Consider the following 16,369-nt stretch of genomic DNA (forward strand, 5'->3'; position numbering starts at 1 on the left):
CTTGGGGAGTGGCAGGAGAGGGGCTGGGGGCTCGGGCTGCTGCCTGCCTGGGAGACCCCAGGGTGCAGGGAGGTGGAACGAGCCCCTCAGTGCAAACACCCCAGCAGGGGAGATAGGCGGGGGAGGCATCCAGCCGGGATAGTCGGGGCAGGGGGCACTGGAAGGGGATCTGCTGGGAGGAAGGCTCCAGGGAGGGAGGGTCCTAGGTCCTGCTGAAGGAGCCAGCTCCGTGCCACGAGCTGTGCTGGCAAGCCCTGTCGCCATGCTGTGACGCCGTCCCGGCCCGTGCTGCCCCCCCGGTCATTGCCCCCGGCCGTTAATGAGGTCCCCGGGGATGCGTCCCCACCCCGATGTGCTCCTGATAACAGCTGCTCCTGATAACAGCAGCTCTTCCCGCTGCTTCCCGCCTCGCTCCCGTGGGAATAGCGGCCTGCCTGGGAACAGCAATAAATATTTATTTCCTCAGGGCGGGATGGGCGGAAAGAGGGGTCACGGCCCCAGCCCCTGGCCGGGAGGGAGCAAGGTCACCGGGATGGCCACAATGCAGGGCCGGAAAAGCTCCCCGCCCCCGGGGAGGAGGGACGTGCCTGGCCCCCCACCAGACCCCCCAGTCCCGCGGGGGGGGGTGACACAGGGGGTGTTTGGAGGGGGCCCCTCCCCTGCAGGGTCTCCATGTGGTGGGTGTCAGCAGGTGAGGGCTCGGCGTTCCCCCAGAGCCCGGCTCCTTCAGGCCATGGGCCACTGCGAGGGCAGCTCCGTGTCCCCCATCTCCTCCTGGTAGCGCCGGTTGAAGAGGGCGTTTTGCTCGGGGGAGAAGTGGCTGCGCCAGTCCCCCACCACCCCTGAGGGACAGAGGGGACAGGCAGTCAGGGTCCCTGTCCCCGCGGTGCCCCCGCGGTGCCCCCCGGCCCGGCCCGCTGACCTTTGCGCATGAAGCGGCCCTGGCTGTGGTCCATGATCTCGGCGGGGATCAGGGAGTAGTTGGCCATGGCGTTGTCCCGCATGGCCGAGAAGCTGCAGTGCTGCTCCAGGGCTGCCAGCGTGCCCGGTGCCAGCGGGCACCCCAGGAAGCTGCTGAGGCGCTGCGCCGTGCCCCGCAGGTCCTGGGGCGGGAGCACGGTCAGCACCGGGCACCGGGGACAGGGACGGGGACGGGGACACGGCGGGGCTCACCTGGTGCAGCTCCTCGTAGGTGACGTACAGGATGTCCAGGAGGTGCCGCTGGCCCAGCCAGCCCTTGACGTGGTCAAACCAAGAGCCGTAGTGCACTGGGGGGAGGCGGGGGGTGATGGGGGGCCCTGGGGCTCAGTCCCCCCCCCAGATTTGCCCAGTCCCTACCCGTGCCCTCGAGGAACTGCGTCAGGAAGGCATCGAAGGAGCTGGGGTCGGGCAGGAACTTGGCCAGGTGGTGGAAGTGGTAGAAGGAGACAGCGACGTCTTTGGGGTTCCTGGCCACGTAGATCACCTGGAGTGACACAGTGTCACCCCCACAGCCGGGGGGATTCCCCTGCACCCCGCTCAGAAATCCCCCAGCGTTTCCCCGGTTTTGGAAAGCCCCGGGGGTGTGGGATGTCCCTGCAGAGACCCCCAGAGCCCTGGGGACCCCTCCCACCTTGGCCTTGCTGCGCTGCAGGGCGGGGGCCAGCACGCGGGCGGGCAGGTGGGTGGTGAGGAGCCGCGGGCTCCCGGTGTCCCGCAGAGCCTCCCGGCAGTAGATCTGCTCCAGCCACGGCGCCCTCTCCCAGTTGGGAATGGTCTTGGCTGGGTGGGCGTCGCCGAGGCTGAAGAGCAGTGTCAGGATCTCCTGCATCCAGGTGGTGCCTGCAGAGGTGGGTGTCAGGGCAGGGCCACGGAACCATGGCACGGCACGGCACATCATGGCACTGTAGGGCACAGCACGGATTGGCACTGCACTGGCACGGGTAGCACGGGTTGGCACAGCAAGGCATGGCTCAGCCTGTCCCATCCCATCCCATCCCATCCCATCCCATCCCATCCCATCCCATCCCATCCCATCCCATCCCATCCCATCCCATCCCATCCCATCCCATCCCATCCCATCCCATCCCATCCCATCCCATCCCGACCCCTCCTGTACCAGCAGCTGTGGTGGCAGTGCCGTGTCTCCCCCCCACCCCGAGCTCCCAGAGACACCAGTCTGGGGCTGGGGACAGTATGGCAGCAGGACAGGGGCTCGGGGCACGACCCCCTGGCCAGGGGTCCCCGTGCTGTGCCAAAGGGTGGCCGCGGGGACCAGGTCCGGGTGTCTCCCAGGCCCCTGGCAGCGCCGGGAAAGCTCCCCGCTCCAGCCCGGGGTCCCAGCCCCCTCCCGCCATGTCCCCTCGTTGTTCCCGTGTTCCCCTATCCCCTCACCCGATTTGGGGTAGGTGGCGATGAGCACATCGGTGGGGCGGAAGGTGAAGGCGGCGGCGAAGCCGAGGGACTCCTGGGTGTGGAGGTGGCCGGGCAGGGCGATGCCCGCAAAGGTCTCGGTCACCTCCATGCGCTCCATGGCCCGGCCGGGCGGGACGCGCCGGGAGCCGCTTAAATAGCGCTGAAAGAGGAAGCGGCCCCGGCGGGCGGGGGGCCGGAACCCCCCGGCACATTCCTGCCGGGGAGCCGGGAATCCGCGCTGGGGCCATCGCCGGGAGAGCGCTGCTGGCAGGGGCTGGAGACACCCGGGATGGGGTGGGAGGGGATGGGTGGGATGGGAGTCCTCCCGTCCCAGACCCACCGCCGCAGCCGGGAGAAACGCGGGGGCCGCGTCACCTCGGGCAGGGGCCAGGAAGCTCGAGGGATGCCAGCCCCACACCGTCCCCACCCCGAGCTCCCCGTGGCTGGCACCGGACGAGGGGGTTCCCGTCCCGGCACACCCCAGCATGAGGTGTCCAGTTGGACCGGCCATCTCCACGCGGCTCCGTGCCATTCCCAGAAGCGCCAGCAAGGCCCTTGCTGGGAAGGACACCGCAGCTACAACCAGCAGGGATGCGCAGCACCCGCAGGATGGCCGTGCCTCAGTTTCCCCTCGGAACGCTGCAGCGGGACCGGAGTGTGGGGGATCCAAGCGCACACGGAGGAGCAGCAGCAGCCCCCAGCACGGCCGTGCCACCCCGGCTGCTTGCCCCCGGGCATGCGGCTGCTCCGGCGCCTTGGCGGGGGTGGCTCTGGGGTGGCTGGAGCCCATCCCAGCCCCGTCACCGCACGCAAGCCGGAAAAGTTCATTCACAGCCGTCGCAGGCAGGGACTGCCCGAGTGTCCCGGGGCCGGGGTGAGCGGGGCCAGCGGTGCTGCGGGTGCCGGGGATGCCGGGGGTGCCAGTGCTGAATTGGGGGTGCCGGGGAGGCTGAGGAGCGGATGGGATTGGCACTTTCCCAACCGAAAAAAATCTGGGCTTCATTAGACGGGATGGGAGCGTCCCCGCGGCTCGGAGGAGAGGCCGAGGCACGGCACGGCCACCGGGGCTGGGCTGGGGAAGGCCGCGGAGCCCTGGCACTGCCACCGGGCACAGGGCAGCCAGGGAGGGGTAACGCTGCACTCCTGGTTATTCATTGACGGCAGGAGGGGACGGAGGAGCGCGGAGCAGCCATCCCGGTGCGTGTGCTCTCACGGTGGTGGCAGGTCCCCCCTTGTCCCCAGCAGCACCCAGCAGGAGAAGATGCCAGGCGGGAGCGTGTGGGTGCTGGTGCTGGCGCTGGCACTGCCCAGCACCGGACAGCAGCACCTGGAGGAGGCCGAGCGCATCATGAGCAGCACGCCGGTCATCGATGGGTGAGCAAAGGTCACCGGGCCCCGCAGCGTGCCCGGCTGCTCCCTCTGTGTGGGAAAACCCCAGCTGGGAAACCCTGCTGGGACAGCCCGCTGGGGAATTCCGGGGCCTGGCACCCCAGTGCTGTGCGGGAACAGGGGACAACTTTCCCAGGGGATCCCCGTGCTAGGCACCCCAGGGCTGTGTGGGGACAGGGGACAGCTTTCCCAGGGGATCCCCGTGCCAGGCACCCCAGGGCTGTGTGGGGACAGGGCACAGCTTTCCCAGGGGATCCCCGTGTCAGGCACCCCAGGGCTGTGTGGGGACAGGGCACAGCTTTCCCGGGGATCCCGTGGGACCATCCGTGCAGCCGAGGGGATCCCCAGCTCCGCAGCCCGGCGGGGTACTGGGAAGCCGGGGTTAGGCTGCCCCGGGGGAAGTTCCAGCTCAGCCCTGAGTGATGTCCCTGGTTCCTTCTCGGGACCCTCAGGAGGCTCCGGTCCCCTGCAGCACTCCCTTGTGGAACAGTGCTGTGCCGCTGGAACACGGAGCAGGCAGGGGGAGCCGGGGGATGTGGGACTGTGACGGGAGCAGGAAGTGGCACCAGCCCGGACCCTGCCACTTCCCCAGTGGCACTGCTGGGTGTGGGATGTGCGTGCCAGGATGTCCCTGCGGTGACATCCCTGTCGAAGGGATGTTGGGCTGGTTCCCCTGGGTGTGAGGGGGATGATGGGTTAGAAAGGTGCAGGGGAGGGTCCTCTGGGGGGTCCCACGTGGCTCTGTCCCCTGGGAGTCGCCTGTCTCCAGTTCCTGTCTGGAACTGCTTGGGTGGCTTTTGGCTGGGAGGACAGGTGGGTGGACAGATGGATTGAGGGGGTGGAGGATGGATGGGTGGGTGGGTGGGTGGATGGATGGATGGATGGATGGATGGATGGGTGGGTGGATGGATGGATGGATGGATGGATGGATGGATGGATGGATGGATGGATGGATGGATGGATGGAATGACAGCCAGATGAGGGGACTGTGTGTGTGGCCAGCCAGGGGGGTGGGCAGCCTGAGGGCATGCAGGCAGAGGGTCAGGCCACTCCTCAGTGCCCACCCTGTCCCTGCCCAGGCACAATGACCTGCCCTGGCAGCTCCTTCGGAAGTTCAACAACCAGCTGAGGCTGCCAGCAGCCAACCTGACACTGCTGAACGACACCCACACCAACATCCCCAAACTGCGCCGGGGGCACGTGGGCGGGCAGGTGGGAGCACCAGGGAGGGCTCTGGGGAGGGCAGGGGCACCAGGGAGAGCACCAGAGTGAGCACTGGGGCTCTTGGGACAGCACCAGAGACACGGGGGTGGGCAGCAGAGCGGGCAGCGGGGCGGGCAGTGGTGTGGGCAGTGGGGTGGGCAGCGGGGTGGGCAGCAGGGCGGGCAGTGCCCGTGCTGACGGGGTGCCTGCACTGGCGGGGTGCCCGGGCAGTTCTGGTCGGTGTACGTGCCCTGCGAGACGCAGAACAAGGACGCGGTGAGGCGCACGCTGGAGCAGATGGACGTGGTGCATCGCATGTGTGACCTGTACCCAGAGACCTTCGCCTGTGTCACCGACAGCAGCGGTGAGCGGGCACGGGGACAGGCACCGCGGGGGCGCTGAGGGCCCTCCCCGCCCCGGCTGATGTCCCCGCCCTCCCGCAGGTATCCGGGAGGCGTTCCGGAGCGGAAAGGTGGCCAGCCTCATCGGGGTGGAGGGTGGCCACTCCATCGACAGCAGCCTGGGCGTCCTGCGCACCCTCTACCGCCTGGGTGCCCGCTACATGACCCTCACCCACAGCTGCAACACCCCCTGGTAGGACCCCCGGGGGGCACAGAGGGTGGCAGCGCTGGCGTGGGGGGATGTGGTCGGAGGTGTGGCCACTCTGATGCTCTCTCTGCTCTGCAGGGCTGACAACTGGCTGGTGGACACCGACGATGAAAAACCTGTGCACCACGGCCTCTCACCCTTTGGGAAGGTGAGGAAGAGCATCAGCAGTGGTGCCCAGGAGCGGTGGCATTGGAGGAATGTGGTACTGGCACCCACTGGTCCCATGCTGGGTGCAGTGTTCCATCCCTCCATCCATCCATCCATCCATCCATCCATCCATCCATCCATCCATCCATCCATCCATCCATCCATCCATCCATCCATCCATCCATCCATCCATCCATCCATCCATCCATCCCTCTGTCCCACCACCCAAGCAGCTCCAGACATCCCTAGAGGGGACCCCTCCCATGCACCCCCCAGCCCCCAGCCCTGTCCCCTGTCCCTGCAGATGGTGGTGGAGGAGATGAACCGCCTGGGCATGATGGTGGACCTGGCCCACGTCTCAGTGGACACGATGAAGGTGGTGCTGAACATCTCCAAGGCCCCCGTCATCTTCAGCCACTCCTCTGCCTACAGCATCTGCCCCCACCGCCGCAACGTGCCCGATGACGTGCTGCAGCTGGTGGTGAGCGTGGGGCACAGCCAGGGGCACTGGGGGGTTTGGGGGCCTCTGGGGGCTCAGGGCTGTTCCCCCCCAGGCCTCCACAGGCAGCTTGGTGATGGTCAACTTCTACAATGCCTACGTGACCTGCAGTGACAAGGCCAAGCTGTCCGATGTGGCAGGTGAGGGGTGCCCAGGTGGCCGGGGGTGGCAGTGTCCCCCCCCTGCCCTGCTCACCCCAGTGTCCCCCCCACAGACCACATGGACCATGTGAAGAAGGTGGCTGGTGCCCAGGCTGTCGGCTTCGGGGGGGACTATGACGGGGTCCCAGGGTAAAGGGAGTGATGGGATGGGATGGGATGGGATGGGATGGGATGGGATGGGATGGGATGGGATGGGATGGGATGGGATGGGATGGGATGGGATGGGATGGGATGGGATGGGATGGGATGGGATGGGATGGGATGGGATGGGATGGGACAGCATGTCCCCACTATGGGGAATTCCTGAGGGGTAAGGGCGTCCCCCCCTGCACCCTGTGTGGGCAGCTGGGGGTAGCCCAGCTGTGAGCTGTGGGGTGGCACAGGGTCCCCACTGGCCTGGAGGATGTCTCCAAGTATCCCATGCTGGTGGCCGAGCTGCTGGCAAGGAACTGGACAGAGGAGGAGGTGAAGGGAGCCCTGGCTGAGAACCTGCTCCGGGTGTTCAGCAGAGTGGAGGAGGTGAGCGGGACGCGGGAAGCACGGGGCACAGGGAGGTACAGGGCAGGGGACACAAGTGGCACTGGGAGCATTGGGAATGGGGATGTATGGGACAGAGGGACACATGGCACAGGGACACTTGGGGCAGCAGCCGCAGGTGGAACATCAGGGCATGCGGCACTCAGGAATTCATGGGGACACGGGGAGGCACGGGGACAGGCGGGGCACCGGGATGTGTGTGGGATGGTGGCACAGGGAAGCGCGGGGCGGCAGGGGCTCCGTGCGGGCGGGCGCTGCCCCTCACAGCGGGAGCCCACCCTGTCCCCACGGCAGGTGAAGAGGAGCCTGCAGGGCACGGCTGCCCACGAGACCCCCATCGCCTTCGAGGAGCTGGAGGGGCCGTGCAGAACCAGCTACGGGTACCCCAACGGCGCCGGCACCGCCCGGGCCCCGCCGGCAGCCCTGGCACCGGCGCTGGCACTGGCCCTGCTCCTCGCCGTGCTCTCCTAGCACCCGGCTGCCACCGTGGCCCTGGCACCGTGCCCGGGCCCGCCGGGCGGGGCACGGTCCTGAGCTCCTTTCTGCCGGACCTGCCGGCAAAATAAAACCGTGGCTCGAGCAGCGCCGGTAGCGAGTGTCCGTGTGGGGCTCTGCGCCTGGCTGGAGATGCTGGGCCACCCCGGCATGTCACCGGCCACCCCGCATGTCACCGGCCACCCCGGCATGTCAGCGGCGGGGCAGAGCAGCGGGGTCCCGGCGCCGCCCGCCCCGCACACCGGGAAGCTGTAACCGCACCGGGAGTGACACATCCCGGCAGCACCTGGCCAGGGCGGCTGCGGAGCTGCCTCCGCAGGATGCTTCCATTAATCATTAGCTAATTAATTGGCTACTTAATTATCTCCTTAGCAATTTCCTCTCGCATTCAGGAACAGCCTGTCTTGGGAGCGGAGGCGGGAGAACAGGCAGGAGAAGGAGAGCCATCTTCCTGTGGCATTCGGGATTTGGCTGAGGCACAGCGCCCGCCTGCCAGCCGGGCACGGGGCAGGGAGTGCGGACAGGGAAGGGATGGGGATGGAAAGGGATCGGGAAGGGATGGGAACAGGAACAGGGAAGGGAAGGCTGCACCCTCAGCCCCGCAGCCCCGTCCCTGGCAGCGAGGCTGCCGTGGGCAGGTGCTGAGGGCGGGATGGGTGCGGTGACAAGCCCGGGGTCTCCCCTGGCGGGGCCCAACTGTCCCCACGAGGGCTGGGGACAGTGAAGGGAGCTGGGCTGGCCCAGCCCTCATGGGGAAGGGATCTGGGCTCTGAACTCCAGCTCACCCCGGTTTGGCCATGTGAAAGGGACAGCTCCCTGCAGTGGGGGAAGGGGGCTGTCCTCGCCCTCCAGAATCCCCAGAGTGGGTACCTGGAGCTACTTCCCTGCATGGGCAGAGGCTCAGGGAACAAGAGCAGTCCCTTCCTCCTCCTCAGCTCCAGGGCAGCCCCTGGCAGCAGGTCCTGTCTCAGGGCAGGGGACACGATCAGACGAGGGGGACCACAGACCCCGTGTGCATCCACACCCCCAACACACACTGGGGTGTTCAGAGATTGTTTATTTAAACCCACAGAAGGGCATGGACACGGTTTGGGCAAAAAGAAGGCAAATAAGACAAGCTTAAAAAAAACCACCAATGAAACCACAGAGAGACAGCCTGGGGAGGGACAGGGGGCAGGTCTGGAGCCCCCAGGGCTGCAGGGACACCGTGCAGGGAGCCAGGCACAAACCTCAGCTTCCCACCCAGCCCCTCAGGAGGTGGGACAAGATCCAGTGCTCTGCTGTAGCCCAAAGCTGCCTCCTCCTCCTCGGTGGTGAGGAAGGCTCTGTGTCACCAGCCACACGCTCCAAGGCCACTGAACTCAGGAAAAACAATCAGTGCAGCGGGAAGTGTTTGTGCCGGGCAGGTGGCCCCCATGACATCCCCCAGAGGTGACAGTTCCTCTTGGGAGAGCCAAAGGAAATGGCACTTCCTTCCTGGAGAACTTCCAGCAACCCAGCAGTGCTGCGGGAGGGGCACAAACAGCTCCAGCCCCGGGGAAGGTGACAAGGGACAGGGACAAGCAGCGGGAGGGGACACGGAGAGCAGCCCCCACCCCCAGCCCGGCACCAGCAGCGAGGGGACAGAGGATATCCAGGGACGAGGCACAAGGACCGAGGACCACCAGGATGGTTCTGCATTCCCTGTCACACCCACCCAGCAGGGGGACGTTTGGGGACGTGTCTGCAGCCACCGCAGCCGCTGCAATCCGCTCCCAGTGCTGGACATGGCTCCTCACTGGTCTGAACTGGCAGTCAGGGCTGGGATAACCATTTCCAGCTGGCAGTGCCTGGGGAATGTGTGGATTGACACGCACAGGGCTGGGCAGGGAGGGTGTTCCAAAGGGCACTTCGTGGTACGGGGCTGGGGGTGTCGGCCGGCGGGACACGGAGCAGCAAAGGGCACAGGGATGGTGACAGCGAGGGAGGGGACATCCCGCTGGCACCGCCCCTTCCTGCAAGGCACCGACCTCCCCAGCCCCTCAGCCGGGCACAGGGCCCTTCCCGGACATGGGGACCCCTGCAGGTTCTCCTGCTCCTCCCAACCAGCTCCTGAGGAACTCAGCCCACAGCTCAGCTCTGGGCAGGGACAGGGAACAACAGAGGGGTTGGGGAGCAGCATCCCGAGACCAGGGAAATCCCCTTAGTGTTCCCCTTAGCTAGGATGTGGGGCTCTGCCAGCAGCAGCACCCCCAAACGAAGCCCCCCAGAATCCAGCACAGCATTCCCACGTTCCCACCGGGATGGCTGCAGGCCCAGGGAAAGGCTGTCACCCCCCGAGAAGAGTCCCGAGGCGGGGGGAGCTGCAGGAGGGGGTCCTGCTCCAGCAGTGCCATCCACAGGCCCAGGGAGAGCTCAGTTCCTCAGGGCAGCCAGCCTGCAGGGAGAGCAGCACAGGGCAGTCAGGTCAGGGCAGCAGGAGCAGCCCCAGCTCAGGAGCAGCTGCAGCCAGCGTGGCCAGGGAGCCCCTCTGAGCCCCCAGGAAGGGCCAGCTCCTGCCCTTCAGGCCAGGGAGGGAAGCCCTGGAAGTGGGAGAGCACCAACCTGCGGGACAGCTGGTCCTCCTGGGAGCGCACGGAGCTCTCCCCCACGGCCGAGGCGCCCTCGGGCAGCTGGCTCAGCTGGTCCATGATCTCCAGCCCGTTCTCCTCGGCGATCTGCACGATCAGGCTGTCCACCTGCTCCTGCGGCGTGCTCAGCGTGGTGGCCGAGCTCATGGAGTCCTCCATGACCTGGGACAGACACAGCCCTGTCCCCCTGCCCGGCCACAGGGCCGGCAGGGGTCCCTCTCCATCCCACCCTCTCTCCTGGCTGCCTGGCACTCACCGACGTGTGAACATCCAAATTCTGCACTTGCTGCTCGAATTTATCCATCACTGCCGACACCTTCTGCAGGTCCATGGAGCTCAGGGCCTTGTCCAGAGCCTTGGTCACCTGAGCCATGTTTTTCGTCACCTGCAAGAGGAGATTCCTTCAGGAATGCTCTGAGGGTTGCAGACAAACCCAAACACCGTCCTGAGGCCATCCCAGGTAGGATGAACCCGTCTGAGGGGTCTGAGACCACCAGAAGCCCTGCTGGGGTAATTCGGGGACACAGGGGTGCCAGGGTGCCCTGATTTTTTAAGATTTTCTAAGCCTTCTGATGTTTACATTCTTGTAGCAAAGTTTCTCACACACCTTCTGTAAATAAATTATTGTTTTGCATTCTTTTATGGAGGAGGAGAAATTCGATGGACTGTTGGTTTGTCCAGTGTCATTGGAGAGGTGGCACTGTCACCCTCCAATCCACTGTCACTTCTGGAAAACTGTAAATGTTGGAGTCAGAAAACAAACTTCCCTTTTTTCACCTTGAGAGCGGCGCCGTGTGCGCTTGTGTTGTGTCCTACAGTGACAGGGGGTGGCTGGAGGCAGAGAGAGGGAAGTCTCCATGTGGGGATGTGTAGCTATGATACTTTTTGAAAAATCCCTTTGCCAGGATTTTTTCTCCTGAGAAGCCTCAGGAACAGAATGTAAACAATAATTATCTGCTGCTGTGGAATGCAACGGGCACATCTTTGATTAGTCTCATGTAGTTGTTTCTAATTAATAGCTAATCACAGTCCAGCTGTCTCAAACTGTCTGGTCAGCCACAAGATTTTATTATCATTCCTTTCTTTTCCTTTCCTTGCTGGCCTTCTGATGAAATCCTTCCTTCCATTCTTTTAGTATAGTTTTAATATAATATACATCATAAAATAATTAACACGGAGTGTGATGTATATCATATTAAAACCTTCCGAAACACGGAGCCAGATCCTCGTCTCTTCCCGGGACCCCCGTGAACAGCACCACGGGGACGGAGCTGCCCAGTGCCTGCAGGAGGCTCTTACCCCCTTCATGGTGACGGCAGTCTGCACCTTGGAGGCCACGGCGTCCACGCGCGAGGCCATGCGCAGCCAGTTCAGCCCCTCGTTCTTCTTGCGGATGGCGTTCTCGGCATAGACCCGCGCACACTCCACGTTCTTCTGCTGCAGCGCCTGCAACGCACAGCCAGCCCGCTCAGAGCGCGCCCCCGGGCTCAGCACAGCCCTGCTGGGTGGGCTCCCAGCGGGACACGGCTCTGCTGGGACCCCAGAGCCAGCCAAGCCCCCCCGCTGGGGCTGCGGGTGCCACATCCCCCTCCCGCAGCGGGGTCTGCCCCCAGCCTGCTCCCACAGCGGGCTCGAGGGGACTGTAGCTGCCCCACGGGGCTGAGCAGGGCAGGAGGAGCCCCACACCAGGGCAGGAGGAGCCCCACACCAGGGCAGGAGGGGACTGCAGCTGCCCCACGGGGCTGAGCAGGGCAGGAGGAGCCCCACACCAGGGCAGGAGGGGACTGCAGCTGCCCCACGGGGCTGAGCAGGGCAGGAGGAGCCCCACACCAGGGCCGAGGGGATTGCAGCTGCCCCACGGGGCTGAGCAGGGCAGGAGGAGCCCCACGCACCTTTTTGACTTTGGCCTGCTCGGCCTTGGAGTCCTTCTCAGCTTTCTTGGAGAGCTTCTCCAGCTGCTTGGCTGTGAACTGCGGGACAGAGCGGGGCAGGAGCAGGGACAGTCAGGGACTGCTCTGGGCTGGGAGGGACCCAGAGCCCATCCAGCCCTACCCTGCCATGGCAGGGACACCTTCCACTGTTCCAGGGTGCCCAAGCCCTGTCCAGCCCGGCCTTGGGCACTGCCAAGGATGCAGGGGCAGCCACAGCTGCTCTGGGCAACTGTGCCAGGGCCTGCCCACCCTGCCAGTCACCAATTCCTTCCCCATGTCCCATCCCACCCCACCCTCTGGCACTGGGAAGCTGCTCCCCTTTGTGCCACAGTGCCAGTGCCCACCTGTCCCACCCCCGTCACCTCTCAGTGGCCACGGCTGCCCGACCCCCTGCCCGCGGCACCTCCGGTCACCCCCTCAGGGCGGGTCACGGTCCCGCCGCAGGACGAGCCCCGACGAGGCCGAGCCAGCGGGCGGAATCGGGCCCGGGACTCCCCCGGGACCGGCGATACGGGACGGAAAGGAGGCGGAAGGGCCTCCGCTGCTCTCACCTTCAGCTGGAAGAGCGTGTCTGAAAAGGAAGGAGAGCACAGTCTCAGCGACGGGACCGGTACCGGCATCGGGTGACGGGCGACCCCGCCCACACGTCCCGGCCACCAGTCCCGGATCCGACCCTCACCCCCAGCCCCACCCCTCACGACCCGCCCCAGCCCCACCGGGAGGCGCCGGTACCGCCCAAACCCCCGGTACCGTCCATCCTGCCCGCCGCCGCTTCCGGGTTCCGCCGCCGCTTCCGGGTGACGCCGCCGCTGCTTCCGGGGTGCGCGCGCTGAGTCTCGCGAGAGCGGGGGGAGCAGGTCATGTGGGGAGCGGGAGAGCGCTGGAGGTGTCCGACGCGGGGAGGCGGAGCCAAAAAATCATGTACGGGGCGGGGCTAGGGGCAGGACCGAGAGGAGGAGGGGCCAAATGGGGAGGGGCTATCCGGGGCCAGGGTCGCTATTGGTCCTTCGCTAACAACGGTTTCCAGGGTCTTAATGCGTGTGGGCGGGGCCTGTATGTGGGCGGAGCCCGATGCAGGATTCTGCCGCGCGCGCGCAGGGCGGAGCTCGCCGTCGCGGACATGGCAGCGGCTGAGGCGGGAGCGACCCCGGCGGGACCAGAACCGGCACCGGGACCGGCCGAGCCAGAGCTGGAGCCCCTGCGGCTGCGGCGACTGCGCGGCGACGGCTTCTTCGAGGTCCCGGCGGCCGATCGGGTGAGCGCGGCGGGTGGTCGGGGTGTGAGAGGGCTGGGGGCCGGCGGGGGGTCCCCGGTGAGGAGCCCCCGGTGAGGAGCCCCCGGTGAGGAGCCCTCGGTGAGGAGCCCTCGGTGAGGAGCCCTCGGTGAGGAGCCCTCGGGCCGGCCCCGCCTGAGCGCGGCTCTTTGGTTTCAGCTGGGACGGTGCCGCAGCGTGAAGGAGTTTGAGAAGCTGAATCGGATCGGAGAGGGCACGTACGGCATCGTGTGTGAGTGCGGGCTGTGCCTCCCGGGCGGGGGCGGCCATGCGGGACCGGGAAGGGGCATCGGGGTTAATTCCGCTCCCTGCCCTGGGTACCGATGGCACTTCCACTGGATGCCTTCCACGAGATCACGCTGCTCCGTCCAGTCTGGCCTTGGGCACTTCCAGGGATCCAGGGGCAGCACAGCTTCTCTGGGCACCCTGTGCCAGGGCCCGCCCAGCATCCCAGGGAGGATTCCTTACGGATATCCCGTCTATCCCTGCCCTCTCCAGTGGGAAGCTATTCCCTGTGTGCAATCCCAGTACGATTTGGGTCGGGAGGTGCCTGAAACTCGCCCAGATCCTCCCTGTGGCTGAGCTGGGGGGCCCAAGGACGGGGTCAGGACAAAGCCAGGTGTGTGTCCTGGTGCCAAGGTGGCCTGTGCTGTCCCCAGACCGTGCCCGGGACACGCTGACCAACGAGACAGTGGCACTGAAGAAGGTGCGGATGGACAACGAGAAAGATGGTAATGGAAGAGTGGGGGGACAGGGGTGGCTCTGTCCTGGCTCTGGCTCCAGGCCGTTCTGCAGCACAGCATTCCTCACTCCTTCCCCCAGGAATGCCCATCAGCAGCCTGCGGGAGATCACCCTGCTCCTGCAGCTCCAGCACCCCAACATTGTGGAGCTGAAGGATGTGGTTGTGGGAAACCACCTGGAGAGGTGAGAGTCCCCTGTCTGTCCTCCCTCTGCCTTCCAAACCTTCCTTGGAGCCCTGAGCTGCCTCAGCAGACAAAGCTGTCCTGGGGGAGGAGCTGACCTTACCTTGTGTCCAACAGCATTTTCCTGGTGATGGGATACTGCGAGCAGGACCTGGCCAGTCTCCTGGAGAACATGCAAACGCCCTTTTCAGAGGCTCAGGTACGGGGGGGGGGCAGGATTTGGGTCCAGCACCCCTGAGAGGGTGCTGCCATTCCTGCCAAAACACGTGGGCACTTAGAAGGGCTCCCTAGACCTCGAACTGGGGGGTTCTGATACGGCTGGGCTCTGCTGACTCTCAGGGAAGCCTTCAGGGACTTCCCAGGCTGGATTTGGGGCTGGAGCAAATTGTCAGGGAAACAGAGCTGGGAGAAAATGCCCACCCAGAACCCCCTGGGAGGACAAAGGGATGGAGGGACCGCAGGACACCCCAGTGGGTTTGGCCAGTGTGGCTTTGTCCAGTCAGTGCTGCTCCCACAGAGGTGACAGCTCCTGTCCTCTGTCCCCAGGTGAAGTGCATCATCCTGCAGGTGCTCAAGGGCCTGCAGTACCTCCATGAGAACTACATCATCCACAGGTGGGAGTGGCAGGATGGGGCTGGGGGGACAGAGGGGTGTCTGGGGACACCTCTCACGTCCTGGGAGCACTGGCAGGGCAGGGAGGCCATGGAACGATGGGATTGGGTTTTCTCTGTGGTCTCTCAGCTCCAGCTGCTGTTTCCCACAGGGACCTGAAGGTCTCTAACCTGCTGATGACCGACAAGGGCTGTGTGAAGATAGGTGAGTCCTGGCACCTGCACCGGGCCATGGCCGCTCTGTGCCATGACCACAGCTCAGCTGGGCTCCCTCCTGACTCTCACTCTCTGTTGCAGCTGATTTCGGCCTGGCACGCACCTACGGGATGCCCCCTAAGCCCATGACCCCCAAAGTGGTGACTCTGTGGTGAGTGGCAGTGCAGGGTGGGTCCCCCAGTGGGCTGGGCTGGTGCCAGCTCTGACACCGAGTGTCCCCTGCACAGGTACCGCGCACCGGAGCTGCTGCTGGGCATGACCACCCAGACCACCAGCATCGACATGTGGTAAGGGGGGCTGAGGCTGCCTGGAGGGGGCTGGGGGGCTGCAGGGGGATCAGTGGAGAGGGCTGCACACTGCAGGAGGATCACTGGAGAGAGGCTCCTGTGCTCTGCAGGGCAGCTGGCTGCATCCTGGCCGAGCTGCTGGCACACAAACCACTGCTCCCAGGCACCTCTGAGATCCACCAGATCGACCTCATCGTGCAGCTCCTGGGGACACCCAATGAGAACATCTGGCCGGTGAGAGCTCTCTGCCCATTTTCCCATTGTCCCTTCTCCCTGGTGCTCCCCTGGCCCCTCCTCACACTCGGTTTCCCCCAGGGGTTCTCCAAGCTGCCGCTGGCCACCCAGTACACCCTGCGCAAACAGCCCTACAACAACCTGAAGCACAGGTTTCCCTGGCTCTCGGAGGCTGGGCTGCGACTGCTCAACTTCCTCTTCATGTATGATCCCAAGAAAAGGTAAGAGCCAGCCAGGATGCGGGGTGGGTAGGGCAGGGGACCTGCCCCAGGCTGGGGTGGTCCCTGCCACTTGTTCTTGTCCCCACAGGGCCACGGCCAAGGACTGCCTGGAGAGTTCCTACTTCAAGGAGAAGCCCTTGCGTAAGTACTCCCCGTGCTGGGGCAGGGCAGGACTGGGAGGCTTTGGGCCCTGTTGACCCCTCTCTTGCCTCACAGCCTGTGAGCCAGAGCTGATGCCCACCTTCCCCCACCACCGGAACAAGCGGGCGGCCAGCACGGCCGCGGAGAGCCAGGCCAAGCGCAGCAAGCCCTGAGCTGTGCCCAGGGAACAGGCCTGACGTGTCCTGGCTGAGGAGGATTCCCTCAGCCCAGCAGTCCCAGTGCCATGGAGATGGCTCCTCCATCCCTCTGCCCATAAAGGATGGGGAAGGCTCCAGGCTGCAGCTGGGCAAGTGTGGCCCCAGAGCCAGGAGAGAGGAGAGACGGGGCCCAGGGCTGCCCAGGCTTGGCAGGGTCAGTCCTGTCCCAGGCGGGTCCTGGTTTGTGCTGTCTGTGGGGGGGAGCCCCAACTCTGCCATCGATAAAAGCATCTGGCAGTAGCAACATTGTATTGAGTTCATTCTTTGGTG

General features: G+C 65.4%; 4 protein-coding genes across 6 annotated transcripts; 2 read left to right on the forward strand and 2 right to left on the reverse strand.

Annotated features, from left to right (window-relative positions):
- Positions 1–435: 435 nt before the first annotated feature.
- On the reverse strand, positions 436–2,920 carry LOC132332875 (sulfotransferase 1A1-like). 3 transcript variants are annotated; one of them, XM_059857554.1, is made up of 6 exons: positions 2,374–2,920; positions 1,613–1,821; positions 1,339–1,465; positions 1,174–1,268; positions 923–1,103; positions 436–842 (listed from the first exon to the last, which is right to left on the reverse strand). In XM_059857554.1, exons 1-6 carry the CDS (start codon positions 2,903–2,905, stop codon positions 727–729), a joined length of 1,260 nt encoding a protein of 419 aa, XP_059713537.1. In that variant the 5' UTR covers positions 2,906–2,920; the 3' UTR covers positions 436–726. The 3 variants fall into 3 exon arrangements, with proteins under 3 accessions (XP_059713537.1, XP_059713539.1, XP_059713538.1); XM_059857556.1 differs by having other exon boundaries at positions 1,613–1,883; positions 2,374–2,657; XM_059857555.1 differs by having other exon boundaries at positions 1,613–1,913; positions 2,374–2,657.
- Positions 2,880–7,530, forward strand: DPEP1 (dipeptidase 1). The gene is made up of 11 exons (XM_059857557.1): positions 2,880–3,268; positions 3,559–3,768; positions 4,863–4,995; positions 5,218–5,350; positions 5,430–5,580; positions 5,674–5,743; positions 6,047–6,223; positions 6,297–6,381; positions 6,456–6,531; positions 6,786–6,921; positions 7,234–7,530. The coding sequence occupies exons 1-11, from the start codon at positions 2,880–2,882 to the stop codon at positions 7,408–7,410; spliced, it is 1,737 nt and encodes a 578-aa protein (XP_059713540.1). The 3' UTR covers positions 7,411–7,530.
- A 941-nt stretch (positions 7,531–8,471) lies between these two features.
- Positions 8,472–12,864, reverse strand: CHMP1A (charged multivesicular body protein 1A). Its single transcript, XM_059857558.1, has 7 exons — positions 12,725–12,864; positions 12,526–12,545; positions 11,936–12,013; positions 11,343–11,489; positions 10,300–10,428; positions 10,018–10,205; positions 8,472–9,850 (listed from the first exon to the last, which is right to left on the reverse strand). Exons 1-7 carry the CDS (start codon positions 12,834–12,836, stop codon positions 9,829–9,831), a joined length of 696 nt encoding a protein of 231 aa, XP_059713541.1. The 5' UTR covers positions 12,837–12,864; the 3' UTR covers positions 8,472–9,828.
- Positions 12,865–12,893: 29 nt separating this feature from the next.
- On the forward strand, positions 12,894–16,339 carry CDK10 (cyclin dependent kinase 10). The gene is made up of 13 exons (XM_059857677.1): positions 12,894–13,229; positions 13,407–13,479; positions 13,907–13,978; positions 14,070–14,172; positions 14,289–14,370; positions 14,718–14,785; positions 14,935–14,987; positions 15,080–15,149; positions 15,226–15,285; positions 15,396–15,519; positions 15,601–15,740; positions 15,829–15,881; positions 15,957–16,339. The coding sequence occupies exons 1-13, from the start codon at positions 12,894–12,896 to the stop codon at positions 16,052–16,054; spliced, it is 1,332 nt and encodes a 443-aa protein (XP_059713660.1). The 3' UTR covers positions 16,055–16,339.
- Positions 16,340–16,369: the final 30 nt, after the last annotated feature.

Source organism: Haemorhous mexicanus, chromosome 12 (genome assembly GCF_027477595.1).
Source record: "Haemorhous mexicanus isolate bHaeMex1 chromosome 12, bHaeMex1.pri, whole genome shotgun sequence".
Lineage (NCBI taxonomy): Eukaryota > Metazoa > Chordata > Aves > Passeriformes > Fringillidae > Haemorhous > Haemorhous mexicanus.

Coding starts and splice junctions, on each gene's coding strand:
- LOC132332875 (XM_059857554.1), bottom strand. CDS start 2,905: ATGGCCGGTCCAACTGGACACCTCATGCTGGGGTGTGCCGGGACGGGA. Junction 1,269..1,338: donor GCAGTTCCTCGAGGGCACGG/GTAGGGACTGGG, acceptor GCCTCCCCCCAG/TGCACTACGGCTCTTGGTTT. Junction 1,104..1,173: donor CCTACGAGGAGCTGCACCAG/GTGAGCCCCGCC, acceptor CTCCCGCCCCAG/GACCTGCGGGGCACGGCGCA.
- CDK10 (XM_059857677.1), top strand. CDS start 12,894: ATGTACGGGGCGGGGCTAGGGGCAGGACCGAGAGGAGGAGGGGCCAAA. Junction 14,371..14,717: donor CGCCCTTTTCAGAGGCTCAG/GTACGGGGGGGG, acceptor CTCTGTCCCCAG/GTGAAGTGCATCATCCTGCA. Junction 14,786..14,934: donor GAGAACTACATCATCCACAG/GTGGGAGTGGCA, acceptor TGTTTCCCACAG/GGACCTGAAGGTCTCTAACC.
- CHMP1A (XM_059857558.1), bottom strand. CDS start 12,836: ATGACCTGCTCCCCCCGCTCTCGCGAGACTCAGCGCGCGCACCCCGGA. Junction 11,490..11,935: donor AGCAGGCCAAAGTCAAAAAG/GTGCGTGGGGCT, acceptor TGTGCGTTGCAG/GCGCTGCAGCAGAAGAACGT. Junction 9,851..10,017: donor GAGGACCAGCTGTCCCGCAG/GTTGGTGCTCTC, acceptor CTCTCCCTGCAG/GCTGGCTGCCCTGAGGAACT.
- DPEP1 (XM_059857557.1), top strand. CDS start 2,880: ATGAGGTGTCCAGTTGGACCGGCCATCTCCACGCGGCTCCGTGCCATT. Junction 3,769..4,862: donor AGCACGCCGGTCATCGATGG/GTGAGCAAAGGT, acceptor GTCCCTGCCCAG/GCACAATGACCTGCCCTGGC. Junction 4,996..5,217: donor GGGGGCACGTGGGCGGGCAG/GTGGGAGCACCA, acceptor GTGCCCGGGCAG/TTCTGGTCGGTGTACGTGCC.